Genomic DNA, 27,554 nt, shown 5'->3' on the forward strand with positions numbered 1-27,554 from the left:
GACTACAATCCCCATGAGCCCCTGCCAGCGAACGCTGGCAGGGGCTCATGGGAATTGTAGTCCATGGACATCTGGAGGGCCGCAGTTTGACTACCCCTGACTCGGGCATATTGGGGGAGATCTCAGCTTGCAGAAATTTCCCTACAATTGCCTTTGGGCAGCTGTGCAGACCTGTTGTTTAAACGTGATTGTCCTAAATGAGATTGTGGTGCAGCCCGCCAAAGTATTGTTTAAAATTTAAATAGTTTATTTTAAAGAATAATACACTGCATGTTACAGGATTGCTGTTCCTTAAAGGCGTACACTGCTATTTTTCAGTACAGAAAGAGAAAAACATCTTTTTTTCTGGAAAACAAAAGAAAGAAAGAAAGAAAGAAAGAAAGAAAGAAAGAAAGAAAGAAAGAAAGAAAGAAAGAAAGAAAGAAAGAAAGAAAGAAAGAAAGAAAGAAAGAAAGAAAGAAAGAAAGAAAGAAAGAAAGGAGGGAGGGAGGGAGGGAGGGAGGGAGGGAGGGAGGGAAGGGAAGGGAAGGGAAGGGAAGGGAAGGGAAGGGAAGGGAAGGGAAGGGAAGGGAAGGGAAGGGAGAGAAAGAGGGGGGTGGAGAAATGGGCTTCCCCTTGTAGTAAAATCCTTGTAATAATTTTTTCTGAGGATCAAACCTCCATGCTTTCTTTAAACAAAACCTTTATTTGTATACAAGTTGTCTTGCATATCTCTCAATACATTTTTTTCTAAACAAAACGGAGGGGAAATCCTCAAGGGCATCTAAGACGCGTCTTAAGTCACCTGGAGCAAAATATTCTACAATCCCGTATGACCGGACACACACCTCCTTGGCCACTGCGCTGGTGCAGCCGTTCTTCCCTCGGGATCGCTGGAGTCATACAATAGCCAAGGTCCTGGAGTAGGGTCCAGGTTCAAATCTCCACTTAAGGGCTTAGTTAGCTAGCTGCAGGGTCCGTCAACTACATGTGCCCTGGTAGTCCCTCTGTTGCAGTTCCCCTGCTTGGGGCAGGGTATTCCTCACCACCAGCGGGCACTGGGCACCCCCCCCCCACACACACACACACACTGGCTGTGAAAAAATGACAGCAAACGAGGGCCCAATGTGAGCAGCATCCCAACAAACGTCAATTCCCAGTGTGCCCGGATGTCATATCAGTGTGTTCCTGGGGGACGCTCTGGCAGTTGGGCAAAACTCTATGGTTAAAGCAGTGGAAACTGGGCCTTCTCAGGCATTGAGGGCTGACTCAAACAGAGGTCAGTTTCATTGGTGGGGGGCAAACAGCAGCCTGCAGTTCAGGAGAATAATCCCAGGAGCAAACTAAGCCCTCTCCCTCCAAATTCCTGCCCCAGTGGGCCCCCATGCCCCTAAGAACCCAGCCTACTGCAGGAGGGGCCAAACTGTGGCTCTCCAGACGTCCATGGACTACAACTACCATGAGCCCATGCCAGCATGGCAGGGGCTCATGGTAGTTGTAGTCCATGGACATCTGGAGAGCCAAAGCTTAGCCACCGCTAATATACTGGATATTTAGGCCCATGAGGGATGACTGTCCTCTCTCAGCCTCACAGGCCCAGATGGATCGCCCGGTGAGTCTGTCTGCAGCAGTAGGAAAGACCAAGTCCAGGAGCACTTTCAAGATTATCAACCTCTGTGGCCGGAGAGGAGGTTTCGTGAGGCGCTGCTCAATTCTTCCGATACAGCGTGAACGCGAGTCTTTCTGGACTCATATTCTAACAGTATCTAGAGGCAGTGACTCAAGAGAGCTGATCCCCAGACCCAAAATTGAGTAGTCTTGAAGGTGCTCCTGGACTCTTGTTCGTTTTTCTCCTGCTGCTTCGCAGGGTCGATGTTCTAGGGATAAAACGTAGGAGGCAGGAATAGAGCGGACACCGTCCTGGGCTGCTCGGAAAAAGGGCAGGATAGAAACGGGATAAAAATCGGTTTTCTGTCCGACTAGCAAGGGGTGAACGGTGGCGACAGCACAAAATCGGGTGTGTGTCCTCGTAACTGTCATTGTTACCTCTGTACAACAGTTACGTGGCTATCTGGAAGCAAAATCAGTCTGTCATTATAGAGCCACCCCTTGAAAAGAGTGGCTAAAAATCCAAGGAGGACGGAGAGAAAAAGCCCTAGGCCTTAACACTTTAGTACAGGGGTAGTCAAACTGCGGCCCTCCAAATGTCCATGGACTACATTTCCCATGAGCCCCTGCCAGCATTTGCTGGCAGGGGCTCATGGGAATTGTAGTCCATGGATATCTGGAGGGCCACAGTTTGACTACCCCTGCTTTAGTACATACACATCTGTATTTTGTAGCTAATGATTGCATTCAGGGTATATCCACATTTTTCAACTTTCTGCCCGTGGAGGTACCGCTGGAATGTTTTTAAGGCTTCAACAGGCCAGGAAGTGATGTCGGCTGGCCACGCTTCTCTTCTCCGCCCCAAGAGAGAGGAGCCTCGGCCATCAATGATTTAAGTGGCCAGGATCACTCCCCTTTCCGGCCTATCAGTAACCGCTCCCTGCCTTCCTCCAAGGGACAACCTTCCAGATACTTCAAGGGAGCCACCCTGTCCCCTCTCAACCTCCTCTTCTCCAGGCTGAATGTTCCCAAGTCTCTCAGCCATTCCTCATAGGGTGGTTCCTCAGGTGGTTCCTGTGGGCAGCAGAGGATAGAACCCACAGTCATGGGTTTAAACTTCATGTAGAATATCAGCTAGATAGGAGGAAAAAAGTTTTCACAGTCAGAGTGGTTCAGCAGTGGAATGGGCTGCCCAAGGAGATGGTGAGCTCCCCCCACACTGGTGGTCTTCAAGCAGCAGCTGGACAGATACTTCTCCTGGATTCTTGAGGCTGATCCTGCATTGAGCATGGGATTGGACTAGATGGCCTGTCTGGCTCCTCCTAACTCTATGTTTCTTCTCATGGATGCTTGAAGCTGATCCTGCATTGAGCATGGGATTGGACTAGATGGCCTGTCTGGCTCCTCCCAACTCTATGGTTCTATGTTTCTTCTCATGGATGCTTGAGGCTGATCCTGCATTGAGCATGGGATTGGACTAGATGGCCTGTCTGGCTCCTCCCAACTCTATGGTTCTATGTTTCCTCTCATGGATGCTTGAGGCTGATCCTGCATTGAGCAAGGGGTTGGACTAGATGGCCTGTCTGGCTCCTCCCAACTCTATGGTTCTATGTTTCTTCTCCTGGATGCTTGAGGCTGATCCTGCATTGAGCAAGGGGTTGGACTAGATGGCCTGTCTGGCTCCTCCCAACTCTATGGTTCTATGTTTCTTCTCCTGGATGCTTGAGGCTGATCCTGCATTGAGCAAGGGGTTGGACTAGATGGCCTGTCTGGCTCCTCCCAACTCTATGGTTCTATGTTTCTTCTCCTGGATGCTTGAGGCTGATCCTGCATTGAGCAAGGGGTTGGACTAGGGGGCCTGTCTGGCCCCTTCCCACTCTAGGATTCCATGAATGCTCTTCTATTGAGTCCACCTGCTGATACACCCAGCCCAATATTGTTCATTCTAGGGTTCCCCAACCTTTTTGAGTCTGCATGCACCCATCTCAAAGGTGTCAGGCAAAGGTTACTGTCACAGCACAGCACCCGGAGATCCTTTTTTGATGGGAGATGACAATAGTCAAACCGCCGAGCGTGGGTCTATCGATAATTATCTAGACCTAAGGTTGCAGTCAGAATGGCTACAGACTAAACAAAGCTAAACTTGACCCAACGTCTGTCGTATAAAGAAATGGCCTAAAGCAGGAGTGGTCAAACTGTGTTTCTTCTAGATGCCCATGGACTACAATTACCATGAGCCCCTGCCAGCACATGCTGGCAGGGGCTCATGGTAATTGTAGTCCATGGACATCTGGTTTAAAGGGCTAAAGATTTACATCCTACAGCCTACATAGCACAAGCATAGATTAAAAAACACATTCCTAGGATCGTGCTAGACGCATTCCTGCCCACCCACTCCAGCTGCCGACGGACGCCCGAAGGAGCAATCGAATTCCGACATGCAATCGTTTGTCCGTTTCGGGGACCCTACTGGCCGTCAGCTTCTCGGCTCTGCGGGGGTTATGAATTCCCCATTTCTCGACGTTCTAGGGTTTATGAGCCGTGCAGGAGGGCCCGCCCCATCCGGAGCGCGTCCCCAATCTGTGCGTTTAGCCCTTCCCTTCCTGGTGGACAGTCTGATGCCGAAGGAGGAGTGAGCGGTCGCTGAAGATCTTCCCGCAGTCCGAGCACCTGTAGGGCTTCTCTCCCGTGTGGATCCTCATGTGGACCCGCAGGTTGGAGTTGCCCCCGAAGCTCTTCCCGCAGTCCGTGCAGGTGTAGGGCTTCTCCCGCGTGTGCGTCCTCTCGTGTACCAGCAGGCCCGAGCTCTGGCTGAAGCTCTTCCCGCAGTCCCGGCACTTGTAGGGCTTCTCCCCCGTGTGGATCCTCTGGTGCCGGATGAGGACCGGCCGCTCCCGGAAGCTCTTGCCGCAGTCGGTGCATTGGTACGGCCTCTCCCCCGTGTGGGTCCGCTTGTGCACGATCAGGTTGGAGTTGTCGCAGAAGCTCTTCCCGCAGTCGGCGCACTGGTAGGGCTTCTCCCCGGTGTGGATCCGCTCGTGAGTGACCAGGTAGGCCCTCGTGCTGAAGCCCTTCCCGCAAACGGAGCACTTGTACGGCTTCTCCCCCGTGTGGGTCCTCTCGTGGGCCTGGAGGTTACACCGCAGCTGGAAGTCCTTCCCGCAGTGAACGCAGGCCTTCTCCTTCTCCCTCTCCGGCTTCCGCGCCTCCTCTGGGGGTCTGGATTGCCGGTCCACGTTGCCGCAGAGTTCCACGTAAAGACCCTGAGAATTAATGAACTTGTCCCCCTCCTTCTCGGGGTACGTTTCCTCCCGCTTGGCAGAGATGTCTCCTCGATCCGGCCAGGGAAGGTTTTGTCCGGCTCGTCCGGAAAAAATCCACCCCGGCTGCAGTTTCCGCAGGATTCCAGGTTGATTCGGCCTCTGGCCATCTCCCGCTGGGAAAAAAGAGAGGGCCGTAATGGGAATCGTAGCAATATTTGGACAAAATAACAACAACCCTTCGGGATCAAAACGAAAACCCATTGAGAGGAAGAATCATCCCAGTGGGGAAAGGTGGTATACAAATTTAATAAATAAAATAAGAACAATAGATTTTATACCCCACTTTTCTGTACCATAAGGAGTCCAGGAAATGCATACACCTTGTTTGGTCCACCAATAGCCTTCAGAGTGCATGGAACCTGCCACCTTATGTCATGTTGTTATTAGAAGCTTGCAAAACACTCCTGTTTTACTCCTGTTTTTATTTACTTATATATTCATTCCCCACCTTCCTCGAGTCAAGCTTGAAGGTTTCCTCCAAATTAAGGGTCGCTTACCTCACAGGGCAGGCAGGAGATGGGTGGAAACGCACCCCCCTTAAGGTCCAGCGCATTGAACTCCAGTTCGAGATCCACCCCAATGTTAAGATTTGAACCCGTTACAATACAGACATGGCTGCAATGGTTGGAAGAAGGGAACCCTTACCCAGAGAGATGGTGCTTCTGTCACCTTCCTGTTTGATTTCTCTAACAAGCAAGCTCTGCCGGGGGTCGGGAGGGCTCCCCTCTGCCTCAGGAATACCAGCCACCCCGTCCTCAAATGGCCTCGATGCCTGAAAAAGAGGGACAGTTGACCTCCGCAGCCCAACAAACCTGTGTGATTCTGTTACAGCGGATCACAGTTGAGAACAGAAGAGAAGCCATGTTGGATCAGGTCAATGGCCCATCCAGCCCAACACCCTGTGTCACACAGTGGCCAAAACCCAGGGGTCCTCAGGAGGTCCCGTAGCAGGGCCAGAAACCCCCACACTGTTGCTCTCCCCCCCCCCCAAGCAGCAAGAAGACAGAGCATCACTGGGCCAGACATAAGAACGTCAGAGAAGCCATGTTGGATCAGGCCAATGACCCATCCAGTGCAGTGCTCTGTGCCACGTGAAAGCCAAATCTCCAGTTCCATCAGAAGGCCTCCCACTGCCAAATCTGAATACTCCCTGTGTAGGGAGAAAAACTCCCTGCTTACAGAAAACTAGCTCATGAAGATGTGGGCTAAGCTACAAGCTAGCTTTCTAGCTGCAGGCTGACTCCGAAACAGACATGGGGGAAACATTCCGAAAATAATTCAGCTTGGCGCGCTCCGCAGTGGGGTTCCACCCTCTCACCTGAGCACAGGGACCTTTATCAGAGCCCCTCACGGCCTAACGGATGAGCCATTCTCACCTGCTCTTCCTGCCTCTCTCCCTGGGGACACCTCTGCAGGAAATCCTCAGCCAGAGCCACCGCTTGGGCACAGGTCTCCGGCCCGCCTTTCCGGACTGTCTTCTGCATTTCCGGGGGCAGGACGGTCAAGAACTGCTCCAGAATCACCAGCTCCAGGATCCGCTCCTTGGTGTGGCGTTCCGGCTTGAGCCACTGATGCCCGAGTTCCCAGAGGTGTCCACAAGCCTGTCGTGGGCCCTTGGCCTCCTGGTAGCGGTACGTCCGGAAGCGCTGGCATTGCACTTCCGCCCTGACGGCGTCGTCTTCCAGGATTTCTTCCTTCATTTTCCCACACTCTTCCGGGCCATTGTCCCCATACTGGGCTTCTCTGCTGAGATCCAGCAGCTGTTGGGTTAGCCTCTGACCCCTCGTGCGTTGCTTGAGGTCAGACGTTTTGTCAAGAGGGGACGGAAGAGTCCGAGACTCTCTCACCGTCGGCCCAAGCCGGCGTGGATTTCTCCCCTCGGACTGAGAGGTCTCCATCGCCTTCCGGAAGTCTTGCCACTGGGCTTCCCAGGACTTTGCCTTCTCCCGTTTTACGGGGCCTGGTTCGTTTCTTTCCCAGAATTCCCCAAGGTTCCCAGCATGCCTTGCATGAAGGCCTTTTCCAGGCCCCCCGTCAAGGGACACGGAGTCCGGATTCTCCATTTTCACCCCTGGCCGTACCCCAGCCCCCACGTGAAGACCCAAAGGGGCCATGTTGCACTGCTCACCAGCCATTTTCTTTCCCAGGTGACACCTGGCCGGACCTGCTATTAGCAGATAATCCCAACTGGGAAAGATTTTCTTTATGACGACACACAAAATCCAGGCATGTGAGAGATCTGGAAGAGAAGAGCCGCATTCCTAATGAGAATCAGCCAAAAAGAGCTTTTCTCTAATAAAAATGAGGAACAATCTGGACACGAACGTGGCTAATACCTCCAAAAGGTTTCTGAACATGTGCAGAGTATCATAAGCCCACATTTATCTGCAGTTCACAGAATCACAGAGTTGGAAGGGTCTTCCAGGGTCATCAAGTCCAGGGGTAGTCAACCTGTGGCCCTCCAGATGTTCATGGACTAGAATTCCCATGAGCCCCTGCCAGCATTTGCTGGCAGGGGCTCATGGGAATTGTAGTCCATGAACATCTGGAGGGCCACAGGTTGACTACCCCTGATCTAGTCCAACCCCCTGCACAACGCAGGAACTCACAACTACCTTCCCAACCACAATAACCCCAATTTCATGGCCAAGCAATCCCCACCACCAAAAATCTCGACTCTAGCGTGGCCTGGAGAAAATCCCCCTGCCATCCCACAGGGGCGATCAGCAATTCCCTGGGTATGCAAGGAAAGGCCACAAGAGACAAACACTGGCATGTCCCTTCCTGCTCACCCACTCACCATCTGCCTAAATTCCTAAAATCAGCATTTCTGACAGAATTAGTAGAAGGGTTTATATAGCCAGAGTGGTTAAGAGTAATGGCTTCTAATCTGGCAAGCTGGGTTTGATTCCCTGCTCCTCCACATGCAGCCACCTTGGGCTAGTCACAGTACTGATGGTGCTGTTCTCCCGGAGCAGTCCTCTCTCTCAGCCTCATCTACATCACAGGTTTCTGAAGTGGGGAGAGGAAGGGAAGGTGTTTGTAAGTTGCTTTGAGACTCCTTTGGGGAGTGAAAAGCTGGGTACAAAAACACAGTTCTTCAAAATCTTCTTTAATCCTTGTCTGAAATTTTCCCTAAGGTAGTGAATAATTATATCAGGAGATATAATCTTTCAGAAATGGATTTATATAAAAGACAGCCAACTTGGATGGAAGCTCCTCCCCCCTTTCCCCCCTTATTTTTGGTTTTTATATTTTCATTTTTAATTGGTTGGAATAATACACTAATATGACATTACTTCTATATTCGATTAGATATAAAGTTATCAGAAGGTTTTGTTTTACTTGGGGGTTTCTGTTGTGGGATTTGCTTGCATGTGTGAAATAAAGAACTCTTTTTAAAGTCACATTTATGTCCAATCTAGCTCTCATAATAAATGAGTTCGACACCCCTTAGGCCTACTCTGCTTAGCTTCCAAGATAAAGCAAGCTTGGAATTACACAACTTTAAAACCATTATTACTTGATTTTTGCCCTCCTCTTGCTTATACAGCTCTCCCCAGCTCCCATTTTATGCTGACAACAATCCTGTGAGGTAGGACTGCCAGAGCAAGGACAACAGGTCCAAGCTTACCCTCCGAAAGTCAGGACTGAGCGTAGATTTGAAAGCATAGCCCTGTAACCACTACATTTACCGATGAATTAGACAAATTCATAGAAGGCAAATCCATCCATAGCTGCTAGCTATAATGGCTAGTGGAACCTCCATGTTTAGAGGCGGTATACCCCTGAACAGCAGCTATGGAACCTCCATTTCCAGTGGCAGTACACCCCTGAACAGCCGCTATAATGGCTAATGGAACCTCCATGCTCAGTGGCAGCATACCTTTGAACTAGCAGCTATCATGACTAGTGGAACCTCCATGTTCAGTGGCAGCATATCCCTGAATAGTAGCTACCACGGCTAATGGAGCCTCCAGGTTCAGTGGCAGTACACCCCTGTACTCCAGTTGCTGCAGGGGAAGATACTGGGGAAGGATTTTGCTTTGCTAGGAGGAGAGATCTGATCGGCTGCTGCAGGAAACAGGTTATTGGCCTGCGTGGTCTGGCCGGTACGCTTCAAAGCCAAAACAGGCAGGGATCCAACAGGCACAGCTTCAATACAGCACAGCAGGATGTGCCATTGCAACAAAAAAAAGGGCCTCCCGTGCTCTTTCCCGCACTCACCTGATGCCCCCTCCCTGCAATGAAGAGATTCGCACCCGGTGCCGCCGCAGCGCCTGGGAAATTCAAACCCTACTTTGCCCCCCCCCCCGGCAGGCGGGCCCGGAAGTGATCTCCGGGCTGGTCCCCACGGGTCTGGAGCCGCTCTAGGAAACAGGGACCCGGTGATCTTAACCCCTTCGTCTCAGGGTCCTCTTGGAGAAGGCCAGCTGCTCTGTGGAGCCCGCACGTGCAAGCTTTCGCCCAGAATCAGCCTTGGGCAAATTGTGGCTCTCCAGATGTCCATGGACTACAATTCCCATGAGTCCCGGCAGCTCTAGCTAGGATGGACATCTGAATAAGACATGCAGGGGGGGCAAACTGTAGCTCTCCAGATGGACTATGGACTACAATTCCCATGAGTCCCGGCAGCCCTAGCTAGGATGGACATCTGAATAAGACATGCAGGGGGGGGCAAACTGTGGCTTTCCAGATGGACTATGGACTACAATTCCCATGAGTCCCGGCAGCTCTAGCTAGGATGGACATCTGAATAAGACATGCGGGGGGGGGGCAAACTGTGGCTCTCCAGATGGACTATGGACTACAATTCCCATGAGCCCCAGCAGCTCTAGCTAGGATGGACATATGAATAAGACATGCAGGGGAGGCAAACTGTGGCTTTCCAGATGTCCATGGACTACAATTCCCATGAGTCCCGGCAGCTCTAGCTAGGATGGACATCTGAATAAGACATGCAGGGGGGGCAAACTGTGGCTCTCCAGATGGACTAGGGACTACAATTCCCATGAGTCCTGGCAGCTAATGAACCTCTGAATAAGACATGCAGGGGAACCTCCATTATAATAAAATTTAATAATAACAAGAACCACAATTCACAGGCAGCAATCATGACCTTTGCAGGCAGGGGGAAACCAACAGAACAAAACTTGACCTGTTGAATTTCTCCATCATAGATTACTGCTGAAGCCCTGGAGCAGGGCTAGGTTTGTTTTCGGGGGGTTTGTTTTGTTTTTAAAAGATTTGTCAACAAAATTAAAAGCCAAGAATCTCTCAGGGTTTTCCTTCTCTTTTTTCAGGAGGGGCCCAGAGTGCAGGGCTGTGATCCTTCAAAGGGTTAACGCAATAGAGGATCCACTTCCCAGAGCGGACCAGCTGTTTCAAAGGAGGGCTGGGAAGGGGAATCCTTTTCCTGCTCCACCTTCCCCAGGAGGGAATCTGCCTTTTGAATTTCCCCAGCCCCGGTTATTGCAGAGGTTGGGACACCTGCAAAGTGCTTTTCTCTGCCTTGGACGCTGCAGGTTTCCAGTGGAGGTGAGTTACAAGGGCCCTTGAGAGACTGATCATCCTAGAATCATAGAATCCTAGAGTTGGAAGGGGCCATAGAGGCCATCTAGTCCAACCCCCTGCTCAACGCAGGATCAGCCCTAAGCATCCTAAAGCATTCAAGAAAAGTGTGCATCCAACCTTTGCTTGAAGACTGCCAGTTGTACTTGAAGACTGCCAGTTGTACTATATCGTTGTACTTGAAGTTTAAACCCATTACCGCGTGTCCTCTCCTCTGCAGCCAACAGGAACAGCATCCTGCCCTCCTCCGTGACAACCTTTCAAATACTTAAAGAGGGCTATCATGTCCCCTCTCAACCTCCTTTTCTCCAGGCTGAACATTCCCAAGTCCCTCAACCTATCTTCATAGGGCTTGGTCCCTTGGCCCCCAAATCCTAAATCCATAGAGAGGAAACAGCAGGCATCACCCCCAGAGATGAGCTCAGTTCATTCCTGCTGCCTCTCCTGGTTGACACTGGATTTGCTATGGGGAGAGTTGACTGCTGGGAAGGGTTACCAACCTCCAGGTGCAGCCTGCAATTCTCCTGGAATCACAATTGATCTCTGGGCTACCGAAATGGAGAATAGGGCTGCTTTGGAGGGTGGATTCTGGGTCACTAAGCCCTGTTGGGGTTTCTCTCCTCTCCAAACCACACCCTGCCTAGGTTCCAGCTGCCGAGTCGCCAGGAATTGTTGTCAGTAAACTCTGAAAAACTCTTTTTTGAAAAGGCGCCTCATCTCCATGAGGTAAGTGGCCGTCGTCAGTTTAATTTACAGTTAATTTTGTCTCTGTTTTTCCATAGGATCAAGGCTTCCCGGCGACCTGAAGGGAAGCCGAAAACGGCAGACTTTTCTCTGCTGAGGAGAGGGAGAGCTGAGGCTGGCTGGAGCCACGGCCTACCCGTTCCTTCCCTCGGGACACAAAATGGCGGCTGAGCAGAGAATTGTGGGAGAACGGGCTTCTCTGGATGAGGAGGAAGAGCCGGGAGAAAAGATGGATGCGCCGGTCGGCAAACCAATAGAGTTTTTGAAGAGGGAGAGGAAAACGTCTCCTCAAGGCATGCTTTCCGGAAGGAACATTCCCCAAAGCGCAATGGCTCTACAAGTTAAAGAAGAGCCGGAGGGAGAGCTCTTTGAATGTCAGAAAACTCCGGCGTCCCCAAAGGGGACGCAGGCTTGCTGGGGCAACAAACCATTGGTGGAAACCAGGTCTACGTGGGAAGATATCAAGGCCTTCTTGGCCCGTTTTGAGGGAGCGGAAGCCGGCCAGTGGCTCGCTCGCTTGGTCCCTGGCCTCGGAGATGCTGAGGAGGCCCTTCACAGCCTCGACATCCGGGAGAGCGTCGGGAAAATGAGGGCGGCCCTCTTGCGTGGAGAGGCCAGCTGTCGGGAGTGGCAACGCCAGCGCTTCCGGCACTTCTGCTACGAGGAGGCCGAGGGGCCCCGAGAGGCGTGTGCCCAGCTCCGGGAGTTTGGCTACCAGTGGCTGAAGCCGGAGAGGCGGACCAAAGAGCAGATCTTGGAGCTGGTGATCCTGGACCAGTTCCTGACCGTCCTGCCTCCGGGAATGCAGGGCTGGGTCCGGGAAGGGGGTCCGGAGACCTGTGCTCAGGCGGTGGCCCTGGCTGAGGAGTACCTGCGGCTGCCGCAGCCAGAGGACGAGAGGCCGGAAGAGCAGGTGAGGAGGTGGAGAAAGAGAGAGGCCGGTTTGAGAGGGATGGAGGCAGGGCACGGGGCCTGTGGAAAGGCTCAATCAGATTGGGCCAGATCGGTGTGTGATTCTATTCTATTCCTCTGTGATTCTATGATTCTATGACCTTGGGCTAGTCACAGTCCTGATAGAGCTGTTCTGCCCGAGAAGCAATATCGGGGCTCTCTCAGCCTCACCTCTCTCACAAAGTGTCTGTTGAAGCTGGCCTTTATATTCCACTTTTCACTACCCAAAGTAGTCTCAAAGTGGCCTCCCCTTCCTCTCCTCACAACAGACACCTTGGGAGGCAGGTGAGGTTGAGAGAGCTCTAAGAGAAACTGTGACTAGCCCAAGGTCACCCAGCTGGCTGCATGCAGAGCAGTGGGACTCAAACCCAGTTCTCCAGATTAGAGGCCGTCACTCTTAACCACTAAAAAAAAGAAGTAAAAAGCAGGTTACAAAAAACTAGCTCTTTTTCCTCTTCTCGTAGGATTTGAACCCAGTTCCCTTGATCCATGGACCAGCCAGTGTAACATGCTGCTATGTTGTCTGTAGCTTCTGCTTTCTCAGCCCTGTTTCTTGCCCTGAACATGGGTCTCTTGTTGCTGTTTCAGAACCTGGGGCTGTTTGAAGGAGCCGTAATCTGTCTCAAGGGCAAACAGACGGATTCCAGCTGTGTCCTGCTTAACGGAGAGCCCAAGGAAGACCATTTCAGTAAGAATGTTAGCTTGCACAGTAAACTGGGTAACCTCTTGGCTCGCAGACTCTGATCTCCAGTGTGACTACTTTTGCTCTTTTGCCCTGAGACTCTAGCAGGCAAACACCGTTGTGTAAAGTCAGTACAATCCGTGGCAGTGCCATAGGATTCAAAATTAAGAAATCCACAATTGAAGGAGAATAAGAGTTTGTTCTTAGATGCCGCTTTTCCCTACCCGAAGGAGGCTCAAAGCGGCTTACAGTCGCCTTCCCTTTTCCCACAAGAGACACCCTGTGAGGTGGATGAGGCTGAGAGAGCCCTGATATTCCTGCTCGGTCAGAACAGCTTTATCAGTGCTATGGGGAGCCCAAGGTCACCCAGCTGGCTGCATGTGGGGGAGCGGGGAATCATACCCGGCTCGCCAGATAAGAAACTAGATTTGGAGTGAAAATGGATTTCGGGGGGGGGATTGGGGGCACAGGGCAAAACATGTATTCAACCATGCAAGTATGCGTATTCTTTTTCTTTCATGTTTTTTTTTTTTTTGTTTATTATATATAAAAATATATAATAATAAATAAATCTCCTTCGTAGCTATGATGGGAAAGTGAAGTATAAATACTTTAAGGAATCATGTCTTTTTTTTAAAAAGGGAATGTTGGCTCTATTCGGTAGAAATGGTCCTGAATCTGTAATGACCAAAGGCAACCTTTTTGCTCTTCTCTTTGCCAGGCAATGATGAGGGATCGAGTGAACATGAACACATTTCTTCAAGGGGAAAAGCAACGCAAGTGGAATTCCATGGAGTGGATCCCGGAAATGTAAAAGACGTTTCCCGGCATCAAGATCCGGGACAATCCCCCGAGAAACGGCACGATCTCAAAGGGAAGACTGCACCCAGCCCAGTGAGACAGGCCAGCCTGTGTGTTTTGGAAGAAGGCAGAGGAGAATCCAATGACCCGTCAGGCCGGTCTGCATTCGAGAGCTCGGAAATCTACGTCGGGGACGATTTTGACGAGGGCTCGGATTTCTTAATCGACGCCGAAGGCAGACCTCATAAACGCTCCGTGTCTAGGGAGAGCCCCGACTTGGTCCGGCGCTGGAGCGAGAAGCCGAATCGGTGCCTAAGCTGTGGGGAAAACTCCCTTCAGGGCTCAAAGGTGAAGGAAGGAGCACAAAACAGTGTGGGGCTGAAGGCTCCTGAATGCTCTGATTGTGGGAAAAACTCTACCGAAAGCTCGGGCCTGAACCAGCATGAAGAACTGGCCCTGGAAGAGAAGCTTTACGCCTGTGTGACGTGTGGGGAGAGCTTCAGCCTGTATTCGAGTCTGGTGAAACACGAGTGGAGCCACGCCGGGGAGGAGTCGCGTCCGCCTGCTGACCGCGAGAAAAACTTGCGTTCGGGCGACGGCCCCCCGGCCCCCGAACTCCCGGCGGGGAAGCCGTACAAGTGTCTCGCCTGCGGCAAGGACTTCAGCAAAAGCTCAGGCCTTCGGTTCCACAAGCGGACCCACACGGGGGAGAGGCCGTACGCATGCGCCGATTGCGGGAAGAGCTTCAGCCAGCGCTCCAATCTGATCTTGCACGAGAGGACCCACACGGGGGTGAAGCCTTTCCGGTGCTCGGACTGCGGGAAGAGCTTCCTCCGCAGCTCGGACCTGGTGAGGCACGAAATCACCCACACGGGCGAGAAGCCGTACACCTGCTCGGAGTGCGGGCGGTCCTTCGGCCACAGCTCGACCCTCACCGCGCACGAGAGGACCCACACGGGGGAGAAACCCTACAAGTGCCCCGTCTGCGGGAGGCGCTTCCGCCACCACTCGGGCCTGATCAAGCACGAACGGACCCACACGGGCGAGAGGCCTTACCCGTGCCCGGCCTGCGGGAAGGGCTTCAGTCAGAGCTCGGGGCTAAAGTTACACATGAGGACTCACACGGGGGAGAAACCTTATCACTGCTCGGTTTGTGGGAAGAGCTACAGTCAGAGGTCGAAGCTCACGAAACACGAGAGAACCCACATGGCGTAAAAACTGGGGGTACAGGTAGGGGGGGCCTGAGTGAGAGAGAAAGCCATTTCAGTTCTTCGTTGTGGGCTGGAACTTATGAAGAGAAACGTAGAAGCTGTGAAATACTCAGCTGTGTTACTCAGGACAACAACACAAAATCAGAGTCCGGGGGCGCCTTTAAGACCAACAAAGATTTATTCAAGGCAGGAGCTTTCGAGCGCAAGCCCTCTTCCTCAGACTATGAACTGACCATCATGACAGTGGGAATATAAAGTTCATTCTGTTAAATTAGTAAACTGTGGCACAATACAGCCATATGATGATTCTTTTGCTAAAACTGCCAATTGGTCCCCTCCAATTTTGTTGTAGTTCACAAAAAACACAGGAGAAATAAAACTGTCTATGTTAGTGACTAACAGCTTATGCTTTACCATTTGTTGCCGGCCCCATCTGTCTCCCCCCAAGTGCAAAACGTTCCTGCAAGTAGAAGCTGAGCCGGCTTGTCCTGAGGCCTGAGGGTTAAATTCAAAATTACATTATATACATCCCCTTACAGTCACATTGTCCCAATTAAATTGTGAGGAGTGTGGACACATGAGTTAAACAAGTTTAGCATGCATATAGGTAAAGGTAAAGGTAACCCCTGTGCAAGCACCGGGTCATGTCTGACCCTTGGGGTGACGCCCTCCAGCGTTTTCATGGCAGACTCAATACGGGGTGGTTTGCCAGTGCCTTCCCCAGTCATGACCGTTTACCCCCCAGCAAGCTGAGTACTCATTTTACCGACCTTGGAAGGATGGAAGGCTGAGTCAACCTTGAGCCGGCTGCTGGGATCGAACTCCCAGCCTCATGGGCAAAGCTTTCAGATGGCTGCCTTACCACTCTGCGCCACAAGAGGCTCTTTAGCATGCATAGTGAGATTAAAAAAAAAAACCAATGTCCTTGTTGAGTCCAGGGTATGTCATTGTTTTGAGTCTGATTTTGCTTTGTTGTGCTGCTTCAGACCAACACGGCTACCCGCTTGGATCTATGTTACTCTGGGTTCTAACAGGCTTTTTTTTAACCAGGTGAAAAATCGAGGGAGAGCACGAACCTTTGATGCGGGAGCAGGGATTGATAAAGAGAAATTTTGGTCCGCAGTCAGCACACACAGAGCTGCAGAGTGCAAGAAACGCATTTTTTACAAATTGACTGTTTCACGGGGCTTGAACAAGGAAGGATTCACCGTGACTGTCTTTTATTGTGTTCTTGGGCTGCGGAACTGTGTTCTGGTCCTTTTTGCTCCGAGTGTTTTGCCTGCGTCTCTGGCTGGCAGTGGCCCCAGATGCAGGCGAAACGTTAGGAGCAAAAACTGCCAGAACATGGCCCCACAATCTGAGAAAACTACAAAAGCTGGTTGATTCCACTCGTGAAAGCCTTCGGCAAGACATTCGGAGTGATCTTTGCCAAGAGTCCCTTTTGAATAGTTCTTCAGATAAGTTGATCCGTGGTATATTTTGGCGCTGGAGCCAATGATCCCTCTGATGCAGTGGTTCTCAACCTGGGGGTCGGGACCAATTTGGGGGTCGAACGACCCTTTCGCAGGGGTCACGGCAGGGCAAGCAGCTTGGCCGGGGGGGGGGTGCCATCCACACAACAGTCTTGCGGGGTTGATCGAGATAGATCATTTGTCAGTCTGGAGCAGCGGAAAAGAGCGAGATCGGCAGAACTGAACTGAGAAACCCCGGGGGGAAAAAAACTAATTAGGCTGTTTAAGAAAAATTCTTCCACTTGGCCTCCTTCAATTTTGCCGCTGTGACTTCCTTTTAATTTGGATAAGGTTTTTTTTAACACCTGGTGGTGGAGAGTCCTATCGAGTCGCAGCTGACTAACGATGACTCTGTAGGGTTAGAGAATCCGGGGTCATATTGTTTCCAGGGTCATCTAGTCCAACCCCCTGCAGAATGCAGGAAATCCACAACTACCTGCCCACCCACAGTGGTGCCAATTCCGTGGCCGGACGCTGCCAGATGAATGGAGTTGGTTTGCCAGTAACCCTAGATTTCCTTGGTGGTCTCCAATCCAAATAGGGTTGCTAGACTCTAGGTCAGGGGTAGTCAAACTGCGGCCCTCCAGATGTCCATGGACTACAATTCCCAGGAGCCCCTGCCAGCATTCGCTGGCAGGGGCTCCTGGGAATTGTAGTCCATGGACATCTGGAGGGCTGCAGTTTGACTACCCCTGCTCTAGGTGGAACATGACCACCCCTGGAATCATAGCACATTTCCAGAGATCAGTCCCCCTGGAAAAAATGGCTGCTTCAGGGGGGGGGCTCCATAGCATTATGCTCCACAGAGGTCCCTCCCCACCCCTAAATCCTGCCGACTCCTGGCAACACCCCCAAAGTCTCCAGGTACTTCATTTATTTATTTATTTAATATATAATTAAATGTGTATACTGCCTGCTCCCAGCAAGCTGGCTCGCGGCGGTTCACAATCAAGTATCAAATCAAATAAAAATACAGTATAATTAAAACATCGTAAAAATACAAACCAAAAAAAAATCCATATGCTGATTCTTCCGATAACAAACCACACGTTTTCATTTCAAATTACAGTTTATTTCAAAAATATCACAAGGCGAAATATTTGGCAGCAGTTCAAGGAAGGCACAGAACTGATAGCTGAAGTTTCTTTCATAATCTCTTAGGTCAGTGGTTCTCAGGTTTCCTGATGCCGCGACCCTTTAATACAGCTCCTCATGTTGTGGTGTCTCCCAACCATAACGTTATACAAGTGTTCTTTCACAGAAATTAAAACAAAACTGGACAATGGCGTGAAGATCCATTGTTAATGATTGTATATAAATTGGGTTTTTTCCCAGGGTTTCTCAGTTCAGTTCAGTTCAGTTCTGCCTCTTGTCCCACCACGCCTATCTTGTTCTTTTCCGCTGCTCCAGACAGACAAACACTCTATCTCGATCTACCCCGCAAGGCTGTTGTGTGGATGGCGACCCCCCCAGCCAAGCTGCTTTCCCTGCCGCGACCCTTGTGAAAGGCTCTTTCAACCCCCCAAGGGGTCCTGACCCCCAGGTTGAGAACCGCTGCTTAAAACCAGTCTGAAAACAGTTCTGACGGCAAAGTTTGAGCAGGGGCGAGACCTCATAGGGGACCTAACGTCATCAAATCCACCTTTCAATGCAAAAATTTATTCCAGGGGAAATGACACCTGTCACCTGGAGATCATGATTCAGAGAGATCTCCAGGCCTCACCCAGAGGTTGGCAACCCCACTGTAATGGGACTGGGGGAGGGAGGCAACAGAAGCAATCCCTGCCCCCAAGGAGTTTGCAATCTTAACCTGGATTTAGAAGAAGAAGAAGAAGCTCTTTTCTCCACCCGAAGGGGTTGCAAAGATGCTTACAGTTGCAAAGATGCTTACAACCGCCTTTCCTTTCCTCTCCCCACAACAGGCACCCTGTGAAGTAGGTGGGGCTGAGAGAGCCCCACCTACTTCACCTGATATGCCTGCTCAGTCAGAACAGCACTATCAGGACTGTGACAAGCCCAAGGTCACCCAGCTGGCTGCATGCGGAGGAGCGGGGAATCAAGCCCGGCTTGCCATTTTAGAAGTCCGCGCTCCTAACCACGACACCAAGCTGGTGTAGGGGAAGCAACAGAGGAGAGGGCACCAGATGGCCCCCTGCCCTCAGGGGCTCACCCTCTGGAAGAAGCCTTGGGGGCTTCCTCAACCCTAGCCCCGTAGGCTCTCAAGGGTTAAGGCCATAGAGAGGTCCTTCGCAGACGGGCTCTCGAACTTTGAGAGGCGCTGGGGAGGGGACGGTAAACAATGGGAAGCCCCTTTCCTGCTTGGCTTCCCAGCTGGGCTTCTGCAGGGCAGCTATTGAGCCTTTGGGAGGGTTGCATTGCAGCACCTGGGGTGAGCTGGATTTTAATTTTTTTTGGGGGGGGGCTTTAAGGTGGGGGCATTGGGAGATTAAATATGTCCTGTAATGGGGAGAATTGCAGCCAGGCATTTTGAATGGGACAAAATGAATATAGTTATTTTTTAATGCATTTCCTTTATCCTTTCTTTCTGCTTTTTTCTTCTTTCTTATAGCTTTGGGAAAGGGATTGCAATAATTTCCTGCCATTTCGCGGGGTTCTGCCCTCTCTGCCTTTTGGATAAATGTGGGCTCACCTTTCCCTGGGCAGTTTGTCAACATCTGGCCACGGTGCATGAAAGTGGGACTCATGCGGCTCTCCAGATGTCCAAGGACTACAGTTACCATAAGGCCCTGCCAATACCATGCTGACAGGGGCTCGGGGTAATTGGAGTCCATGGGCGCTGGGAGAGCCACAGTTTGGCCACTCCTGGGCTACTGGTTAGAAGAAGAAGAAGAAGAGTTGGTTCTTATATGCCGCTTTTCCCTACCCGAAGGAGGCTCAAAGCGGCTTACAGTTGTCTTCCCATTCCTCTCCCCACAACAGACACCCTGTGGGGAGGGTGAGGCTGAGAGAGCCCTGATAACACTGCTCCGTCAGAACAGCCTTATCAGTGCCCTGGCGAGCCCAAGGTCACCCAGCTGGCTGCATGTGGGGAAGTGCAGAATCGAACCTGGCATGCCAGATTAGAAGTCCGCACTCCTAACCACTACACCAAACTGGCTCTCAGTTAGGGTAAATGGAGTTCTGTGAATGTAGAAATATTCGTTCTTCCAGCTCTCTGGAAGCAGCAAAGCCAGAATTTGCACCTGTGAATTTAGTCTGATGTTCTGCAATATCAGACTCTCAGTCATACCTGCTTCAGGCTGCAGGTAGGAGCTAATTTCCTTCGCCATATGAATACATTCTGTTTCCCTAAAAATTTGTTCCTGTGTGTTTTAGCCTAGAGAGGAGACGACTGAGAGGGGATCTGATAACCATCTTCGAGTATTTAAAAGGCTGCCATGGAGAGGATGGAGCAGAGTTGTTCTCTCTTGCCCCAGAGGGACAGACCAGAACCAATGGGAGGAAATTAATCCAAAAGAAATTCCATCTAAACATCCGGAAGAAGTTCCTGACAGTTAGAGTGGTTTCTCAGTGGAGCAGGCTTCCCCGGGAGGTGGTGGGTTCTCCATCTTTGGGAATTTTTAAACAGAGGCTGGAGAGCCATCTGACGGAGAGGCTGATTCTGTGAAGGCTCAAGGGGGTGGAGGGGGACAGTTGGTGAGCAATTGGGATGTGAGTGTCCTGCTTTGTGCAGGGGGTTGGACTAGATGACCCATGAGGTCCCGTCCAACTCTTATTGGATTCTATGATTTTATGTCACTCCTGCAGGATGATGTCCCTCATGCAAGTCTCTGCTGACCCCCGTTCAATGCGTCTTTCGCTTAACCACGGGACTTCTGAGGATTACTTTTGAGAAGACTTGAGCCCTGATTGGGAGTCCGGCTTCCATCAGGGTTCGAGGAGAAGACCCGGGAGGAGATTGCCCTTCGAGGTGGGGAGACAGGGACTGACGCCAACGGAGACCGCTACGAGCAGGCTGCCCTGGCCCTGAGAAACAAAATGGCTGCCGAGCCAGAGACTGTGGCGGATTCCGTTCTGCTGCTCCGGCCTAAAGTGCAAACAGAAGAACGGGGCCTGGTAGGTCCCAAACCGGAGGAGGAAGCCGAGGGAAGGAGAGAAATGCCTCGCAGCACCAGGACAGGGAAAATGGAGGACAAATTAACGCCTTCACAAATCAAGGAGGAAGCCGAGGAGAGGTTGGCATCTCCTTGGGCAACCCGGTGGCAGGATCTCCCAAAGGAGCTGCAGTCCTTTTGTGCAGGGTGGGGGAACCCACAGGTCCCAGAGCCCTCCCCGTGGGACCAGGCCGGCCCTTTCCCGCCGCCGTTTGAAGGAGCCGCCAACTCCAGCCGTCAGCCTGCAGGAGAACAGCTGGCCCAGCTTTGCCCTGGCCCGGTGACGGATGGCGGAACATTTGCCAAAGACGAGGCTGGGGCGGAAGAGACGGCCAGCGTGGAGATCCGCCGCCAGCGCTTCCGTCAGTTTGGCTACCCGGAGGCCGAGGGTCCACGGGAGGTGTGCAGCCGCCTCTGGCTCCTCTGCTACCAGTGGCTGACGCCCGAGAGGAGGACCAAGGAGCAGATCCTGGAGCTGCTGATCCTGGAGCAGTTCCTGGCCGTCCTGCCGCCGGAGATCCAGAGCTGGGTGAAGGAAGGAGGCCCAGAGAGCTGCACTCAGGCGGTGGCCTTGGCCGAGGATTTCTTGCAGCGGCGGGAAGAGCCCCTGAGACTGGCAGGGGATCTCTCCGAGCCTCGGGCGGAAGGGGAAGAGAGCCCGGGGTCTCTGTTACCCTTGCAGCACATGGAGAAAGTGGTGAGGTTCCGGCTTCCCTGCCTCAGCTCCCCACCCCACACTACCACCCATTAGTGAAAGATCCCCAGAGCTTAGACATGCACAATCAAATGGGGAGGCTGGGGGGGATTCTGGCTGCTGACAAAACCCTTTTCAGCTTTTCTGGAAGAAATGAGGTACTGGCCAGCTGTGACTCCATCTTTGGGAATTTTTAAGCAGAGGCTGGAGAGCCATCTGACGGAGAGGCTGATTCTGTGAAGGCTCAAGGGGGTGGCAGGTTACAGTGATAGAATTGTGAGTATCCTGCGTTGAGCAGGGGGTTGGACTAAATGACCCAGGAGGTCCCTTCCAACTCTATGATTCCATGATTCTACGACTCAGAGCCTCAAGGAGGGCTGCTAGTTTTGGGTTGGGGGATTCCTGGAAATTTGGGGAGGAGCGTGCTTCAGAAGTGCAGGCTTCCATAAGAGTCCACCCCCCAGATCTGCCAGCACGGTGTCGTAGTTAAAGGAAGCGACCTCTGGACTGGAGAAGCGGGGGTTTGATACCCCAGTCCTCCACAGCTGGGTGACCTTGGGCCAATCCCAGTTCTCTCAGAGCTCTCTCAGCCCCACCTGCCTCAAAAGGAAAGACAAGAGGATTGTCAGCTGCTTTGAGACACCTTCCGATAGTGAAAAGGGAGATACAGGGGAGGAAAAAAACAGTTCTTTTTCTTCGTTTTCTCCAGAGGAGGTAATCTCTGTCCTCTGGAGCAGGGGTAGTCAACCTGTGGTCCTCCAGATGTCCATGGACTACAATTCCCATGAGCCCCTGCCAGCAAATGCTGGCAGGGGCTCATGGGAATTGTAGTCCATGGACATCTGGAGGACCACAGGCTGACTACCCCTGCCCTGGAGCTCACTTGTTGTTCTGGGAGCTCTACAGGCCCCACCCGGAGGATTTTATGATGTTGCTCGCCACGAGCCATTGTATGGGAGTGGCGGGCGACAAGTCCAAGAAAAATAAAATAAAATTGTTGGACAGTCACGCATGGGCGAGACCTTAAGAGGCCGGGGGTTGAATTGGAGACCTTCCGTTCTGCTGATGCTCCGTGTGGGGCCCGCCTCAATGTTCTGACCCGGATTTTCCTTCCCTCTCAGGTCTCCGGGCTGTTGGCGGAGGTGGGCCTGTATCCCTCCAGAACGAAGGCAGCTCTCCTGGGCAGCTCCAGAGGGGGGGCGCGAGACAGCAGCCTGGATCCCGCTCCGTTGGGTAAGGCCTGGCTTTGCTTCTGAGGTTCTCCCTCTTTTTAACAAAAATGTTTTATTTGCTTTCCACCAATAGAAAGACAGAAAAGAAAGAAAAGATTAACACTAGGAGCGGTACATTATAAATCAACACATTTTAAGAAGCCATCCCAGGGTTTGTAAAATTCAGGTGGTCTCCTATGCAGCCAGCGTGGGGTCATGGTTAAGAGCGGCAGCCTCTAGTCTGGCAAACCAGGTTTGATTCCCCGCTCCTCCTCCACATGCAGCCAGCCGGGTGACTTTGAGCTAGTCACAGTCCTGTTAGAAGCTGTTCTGACCCAGCAGTTCTCTCAGGGCTCTCTCGGCTTCACCTCCCTCACAGGGTGTCTGTTGTGGGGAGAGGAAAGGGAAGGCGACTGTAAGCCGCTTTGAGACTCCTTCAGGAAGAGAAAAGCAGGGTATAAAAAACAACTCTTCTACTTCATCAGACTGGTGAGTCTGGCCTAGCAGCAGATCCTCTCCTTCTCTAGCTATAAGGCCAAGTAAGGTCCTTTTTGCTGCTCCCGTCTTGAGGCAGTCTGAAGTAGCAGCAGTTGTTGTGTAAAAGAAGCATTCTCTCGCACACGTGGGCCAGCTTTCAGGGAAGATATCTAACAGCATGCCTTTTGGATGCTTTCGGGGGCTATCGGAGCCCTCTCAGACCCACCTCCCTCACAGGATGTCCGCTGTAGGAAGAGGAAGGGAAATAAATTTGTAAGCCGCTTTGAGACTCTTCCAGCAGTAAAAAGTGGGATACAAAACCCCAGCACTTCTTCTAATATTTCAGTTTTCAGACAAGCCTTAAAATTAGTTCAGAAAATGGAAACATTATATATTCAGTATTTGGCCTGAAAAGAATTGGTCTGCCTTAGTGGTGAAAACAGCTGGATCTCCACAGACGTCCAGTGAGGATTTCAGCAGCCACAGTCTGAATTAGTAGAAGGTTCTGGAAATTCTTTTAAAAAACAAGTGTGTTCACTTAGAAGAAGAAGAGGTTGTTTTTTTCTTTTAAACCTCGCTTTTCACTACCCAAAGCAGCAGTCGCCTTCCCTTCCTCTTCCCACAACAGACACCTTGTGAGTGAGGTGGAGCTGAGAGAGCTCTGAGAGAACTGCTCTCCAAGAACGGCTCCAAGAGAACTGGGACTGACCCAAGGTCACCCAGCTGGCTTCATGTGGAGGAGGAGTGGGGAATCAAACCTGGCTCTCCAGAGTTCAGAGGACTCTTTAGAGTTTCAGTTTTTAAAAAAATTAGATGGTTGTTCGTAACCGTTTTTATATCTACTTGGTCCATGTTTTTCTTGACGTTAGCTGCCCTAAGTCGATTGTCAGGGAGGGGCAGCCAATGAATGAAGTAATGAATGAAGTAATGAATGAAATAATTAATTAATGGATTAATTCCTTGATTACGATGCTGTGAGGCAACCACTCTTAACTCCTGCATCGTGCTGGCTATGAGCTGGAATTCTCTCCAAATGCTCATTCTCTCATAATTCCTGCAGACGGTGAGGGACGGGCCAGAAAAAGCCCAGCGATCTCTCAGCTGGACAGCCCTACGAGAAAGGAACTGTTGGAGAACTGTAGGGGAGCCTTGGGTTCGAGTCCCGACGTCGGCGCCTGCGAGAAAACCCCCCCCGGGCAGAAACCGCACAAGTGCTCCGAGTGCGGGAAACGCTTCCACCAGCTCTCCCACCTCAACAGGCACTTGAGAATCCACACCGGGGAGAAGCCCTACAAGTGCCTGGACTGCGGGAAGACCTTCACCCAAGGCTCCTGCCTGCTGGGACACCAGCGGATCCACACGGGGGAGAAGGCCTACTCGTGCTCCTTCTGCCCCAAGAGCTTCGTCTGGAGCTCCGGCCTGCACCAGCACGAGAAGATCCACCTGGGCGAGAAGCCCTACAAGTGCCTCGAGTGCGGGAAGAGCTTCCACCGCAGCTCCGCCCTGACGGACCACGTGCGGTCCCACACGGGGGAGAAGCCCTACACCTGCTCGGACTGCGGGAAGGGCTTCAGCCAGCACTCCAACCTCATCGTGCACCGGCGGGTCCACACGGGGGAGAAACCCTACACCTGCTCGGTCTGCGGGAAGAGCTTCACGCGCACGGCGCTGCTCATGGCTCACCTGCGCATCCACACGGGGGAGAAACCTTACAAGTGCTTGGTGTGCGAGAGGAGCTTCCGGGAGAGGCCGGCGCTTACGAAGCACAAGAAGATCCACCTGCGAGAGAACCTGTAGTAGGCCGGGGAGGCCGCAAGATTCGCCTCTCGCCCGTTGCATCCAGTTGGTTCCGAGTCAAGAGCCGAGCTGCACGAACCGAAAAGGGCGGCCCCATAGGGCGGGTCCGTTAAAGGGAAAGCTGGCGTGGCTGGGGTTGGATGGAGTGGCACGGAATGCGCACAAACATTCAACCCGCGTGGTTAAAAGCATTCGTGGCCTTGCAGGTCTGTTACAGGGGGACGTTGGTGCGGCCCGTCAGATAACACCAGAGCAGGCCTCGGCAGGTTTTTGGGGACAGGGAAGAACGTGAGGCACGGAGTTGAGGAGACCGGACTGGGACGGAGTGGGAACTAAATGGTTTGGGCTGCAGGTCTTTTGTCCAAAAGCCTGATTGGTATAAAAGAGGACAGCTGCTTGCTGTCAGAGTAGCCTCATTTCCCAGTCCCCTCGTGCTGCGTCCCTCGACATGATTTCCTATTTATTTCATTTTGATTTTATTTCTACTGATATTTTTTCTCAAAGTAGGGTTGCCAGCTCTGGGTTGGGAAAGACATGGAGACTTTGGGGGTGGAGCCTGGAGTGGGTGGGATTTGGGGCCAGGGAGAGACCTCAGTGGAGCATAATGTTATAGGGTCCACCTTATAGCAGCCATTTTCTCCAGGGGAACTGGTCTCTCTCACCTGGAGATCAGCTACAATTCCAGGGGATCCCCAGGTCTCACCTGGAGGCTGGCATCTCTAGGTACAGACACCATAGAGGGGAAACTGCGTGTGAAACAGGACAATTTTAAGATGCGGTGAACAAACTTACTTGCTGATTTTTTTCAGAATTTTGTTCTTCTTGTAGTGACACACAAAACAATTGTTTCTGCTGAACAGCTTTCATGGATTTAATAAATATTAATAACAATCAGATGTGGTGGGAGTCTTTTTTGTGGCAAGTGCTTTATCTATTGGGAGAGATACAGTTGACACCCTCATTCTTGGGATTCCTCTGTGTGTACGGTTGGCTCCGCCTCCCATGGCGGCCATTTTGTGGTCATGTATATCAGTAATATCAGGGCTCTCAGCCTCACCCACCTCACAGGGCGTCTGTTGTGGGGAGAGGAAAGGGAAGGCGAATGTAAGCTGCTTTGAGACTCCTTCGAGAAGAGAAAAGTGGCATATAAGAACCAACTCTTCTTCTTCTTCAGTAGTATCAGGGCTCTCTCAGCCTCACCCACCTCACAGGGCGTCTGTTGTGGGGAGAGGAAAGGGAAGGCGAATGTAAGCTGCTTTGAGACTCCTTCGGGTAGAGAAAAGTGGCATATAAGAACCAACTCTTCTTCTTCTTCAGTAGTATCAGGGCTCTCTCAGCCTCACCCACCTCACAGGGTGTCTGTTGTGGGGAGAGGAAAGGGAAGGCGAATGTAAGCTGCTTTGAGACTCCTTTGGGAAGAGAAAAGCGGCATATAAGAACCTACTCTTCTTCTTCTATTCGTTCCTCCAGCATGTCTCTATCCCCAGGAGAGGGAGGGCGGGAGCAGGATCAGGACGAGGCAGGCACCTTTTGTGTGTTTTAGCCTCCATATTTTCCCTCCGCTGGTTGCTTGCTGGTTGATCTCCATTAGGTAGCGTTACATAGGTTGGTGAATCCACTTTTGGGGATATAATATAGCCGGCCGTTTACTGGCCTGACGCTGCATGTTGGCGACAACCTATGGAGGGGCCGGAATATAACGACAACAAAAGGTAAGCGTTTCACTATTTTTAACGGGTGCGGAAATCCCCAGACCTTGGCAGAACAACAGAAAACAGTGAGAGCCCAATAGCACCTTTAAGAAGAAGAGAAAAAGAACTGGTTTTTTTTTTGTACCCCACTTTTAATTACCCAAAGCTGCAGCTTTCAATCGCTTACCCTTCCTCTCCCCACAACAGAACACCCTGTGAGGTAGGTGGGGCTGAGAGAGCTCTGAGAGAACTGTGAATGGCCCATGGTCACCCAGCCGGCAGCACGTGGAAGAGGAGTAGGGAATGAAACCCAGCTCGCCAGATTAGTAGCTGCCGCTCTTAAGGACTCCACCACGCTGCCTCTCAAGATTAACAAAATGTATGGCCGTCCCCTCAATGGACCAAGGATCTTGTACAGAGTCGGTCTGTCTGTAACAGCCAAAGAGATTTGTTGCAGCCTAAAGGGGAACTGATATTTCACACAGCCCACTTCTTATATGAACAAAGCTTCAGCAGGCCGATAGGAAAGTTGACAATGGGAAGGAAACAGAATGTGCCACCTCTGTTATAGAAAGAGGAAGTTTCACCCACAGATGTCAAGATGACAAGCTGGTAACTGCCGGAAGGAGCTTACTATCGCCTTCCCTTCTTCTCCCCACAACAGACACCCTGGGAGGTAGGTGAGGCCGAGAGAGCTCTGAGAGAACTGCTCTGGAAAAAAAAACAGCAGCTCTGCGAGAACTGGGGATAGTCCAAGGTCACCCAGTTGGCAACATGTGGAGGAGGAGGCATGGGGAATCAAACGTGGCTCTTCAGATTAGAGGCCTCAGCTCTTCTCCATGGCACCAAGCTACTCTCAAGATGTGTCTGAGCAAGTCAGCTCTTGTCCCACCCCCAGAATCTACCAACAATATAAGGTCAACTTTGGGTTCCTGGAGATTTAGTGGAGGGCTGCGGGGAGGGCAGAGTTTGGGGAGGGTGGAACCATAGGGTGATACAAGGCCTCAGAGGTCCCCCTCCAAAGCAGCTTTTTTCTCCTGGGGAGCTGTTCTCTGTAGTCTGGAAGGGAGCTGTGATTCTGGGAGATCCCCCAGGCCCCACCTGGAGGCTGGCATCCCTGGTTTAAAAGCACGGTTTCCCCTGGTCCTCAGAAACTGCGGCTCCATGGAAGATTCTCCACTTTGAATC

General features: G+C 51.7%; 2 protein-coding genes across 3 annotated transcripts; one reads left to right on the forward strand and one right to left on the reverse strand.

Annotated features, from left to right (window-relative positions):
• Positions 1–665: 665 nt before the first annotated feature.
• On the reverse strand, positions 666–9,223 carry LOC143834033 (uncharacterized). 2 transcript variants are annotated; one of them, XM_077330553.1, is made up of 4 exons: positions 9,138–9,223; positions 6,287–7,149; positions 5,556–5,682; positions 666–5,023 (listed from the first exon to the last, which is right to left on the reverse strand). In XM_077330553.1, the coding sequence occupies exons 2-4, from the start codon at positions 7,043–7,045 to the stop codon at positions 4,176–4,178; spliced, it is 1,734 nt and encodes a 577-aa protein (XP_077186668.1). In that variant the 5' UTR covers positions 7,046–7,149; positions 9,138–9,223; the 3' UTR covers positions 666–4,175. The 2 variants fall into 2 exon arrangements, with proteins under 2 accessions (XP_077186668.1, XP_077186669.1); XM_077330554.1 differs by lacking the exon at positions 9,138–9,223 and adding an exon at positions 7,711–7,843.
• Positions 9,224–9,836: 613 nt separating this feature from the next.
• LOC143834175 (uncharacterized) lies at positions 9,837–25,569 on the forward strand. Its single transcript, XM_077330776.1, has 5 exons — positions 9,837–10,448; positions 11,264–12,138; positions 12,765–12,864; positions 13,580–14,866; positions 24,071–25,569. Exons 2-5 carry the CDS (start codon positions 11,386–11,388, stop codon positions 24,673–24,675), a joined length of 2,745 nt encoding a protein of 914 aa, XP_077186891.1. The 5' UTR covers positions 9,837–10,448; positions 11,264–11,385; the 3' UTR covers positions 24,676–25,569.
• Positions 25,570–27,554: the final 1,985 nt, after the last annotated feature.

Source organism: Paroedura picta, chromosome 3 (genome assembly GCF_049243985.1).
Source record: "Paroedura picta isolate Pp20150507F chromosome 3, Ppicta_v3.0, whole genome shotgun sequence".
Classification (NCBI taxonomy): domain Eukaryota; kingdom Metazoa; phylum Chordata; class Lepidosauria; order Squamata; family Gekkonidae; genus Paroedura; species Paroedura picta.

What these genes read in the sequence shown, in the direction of transcription:
- LOC143834033 (XM_077330553.1), bottom strand. Translation starts at nt 7,045, where the DNA reads ATGGCTGGTGAGCAGTGCAACATGGCCCCTTTGGGTCTTCACGTGGGG. An exon ending in GAGAGAGGCAGGAAGAGCAG is followed by an intron (nt 5,683 to 6,286) that starts GTGAGAATGGCT and finishes CCTCTTTTTCAG; the next exon opens with GCATCGAGGCCATTTGAGGA. An exon ending in CAGAAGCACCATCTCTCTGG is followed by an intron (nt 5,024 to 5,555) that starts GTAAGGGTTCCC and finishes CTTTTTTCCCAG; the next exon opens with CGGGAGATGGCCAGAGGCCG.
- LOC143834175 (XM_077330776.1), top strand. Translation starts at nt 11,386, where the DNA reads ATGGCGGCTGAGCAGAGAATTGTGGGAGAACGGGCTTCTCTGGATGAG. An exon ending in ACGAGAGGCCGGAAGAGCAG is followed by an intron (nt 12,139 to 12,764) that starts GTGAGGAGGTGG and finishes TTGCTGTTTCAG; the next exon opens with AACCTGGGGCTGTTTGAAGG. An exon ending in GCCCAAGGAAGACCATTTCA is followed by an intron (nt 12,865 to 13,579) that starts GTAAGAATGTTA and finishes TCTCTTTGCCAG; the next exon opens with GCAATGATGAGGGATCGAGT.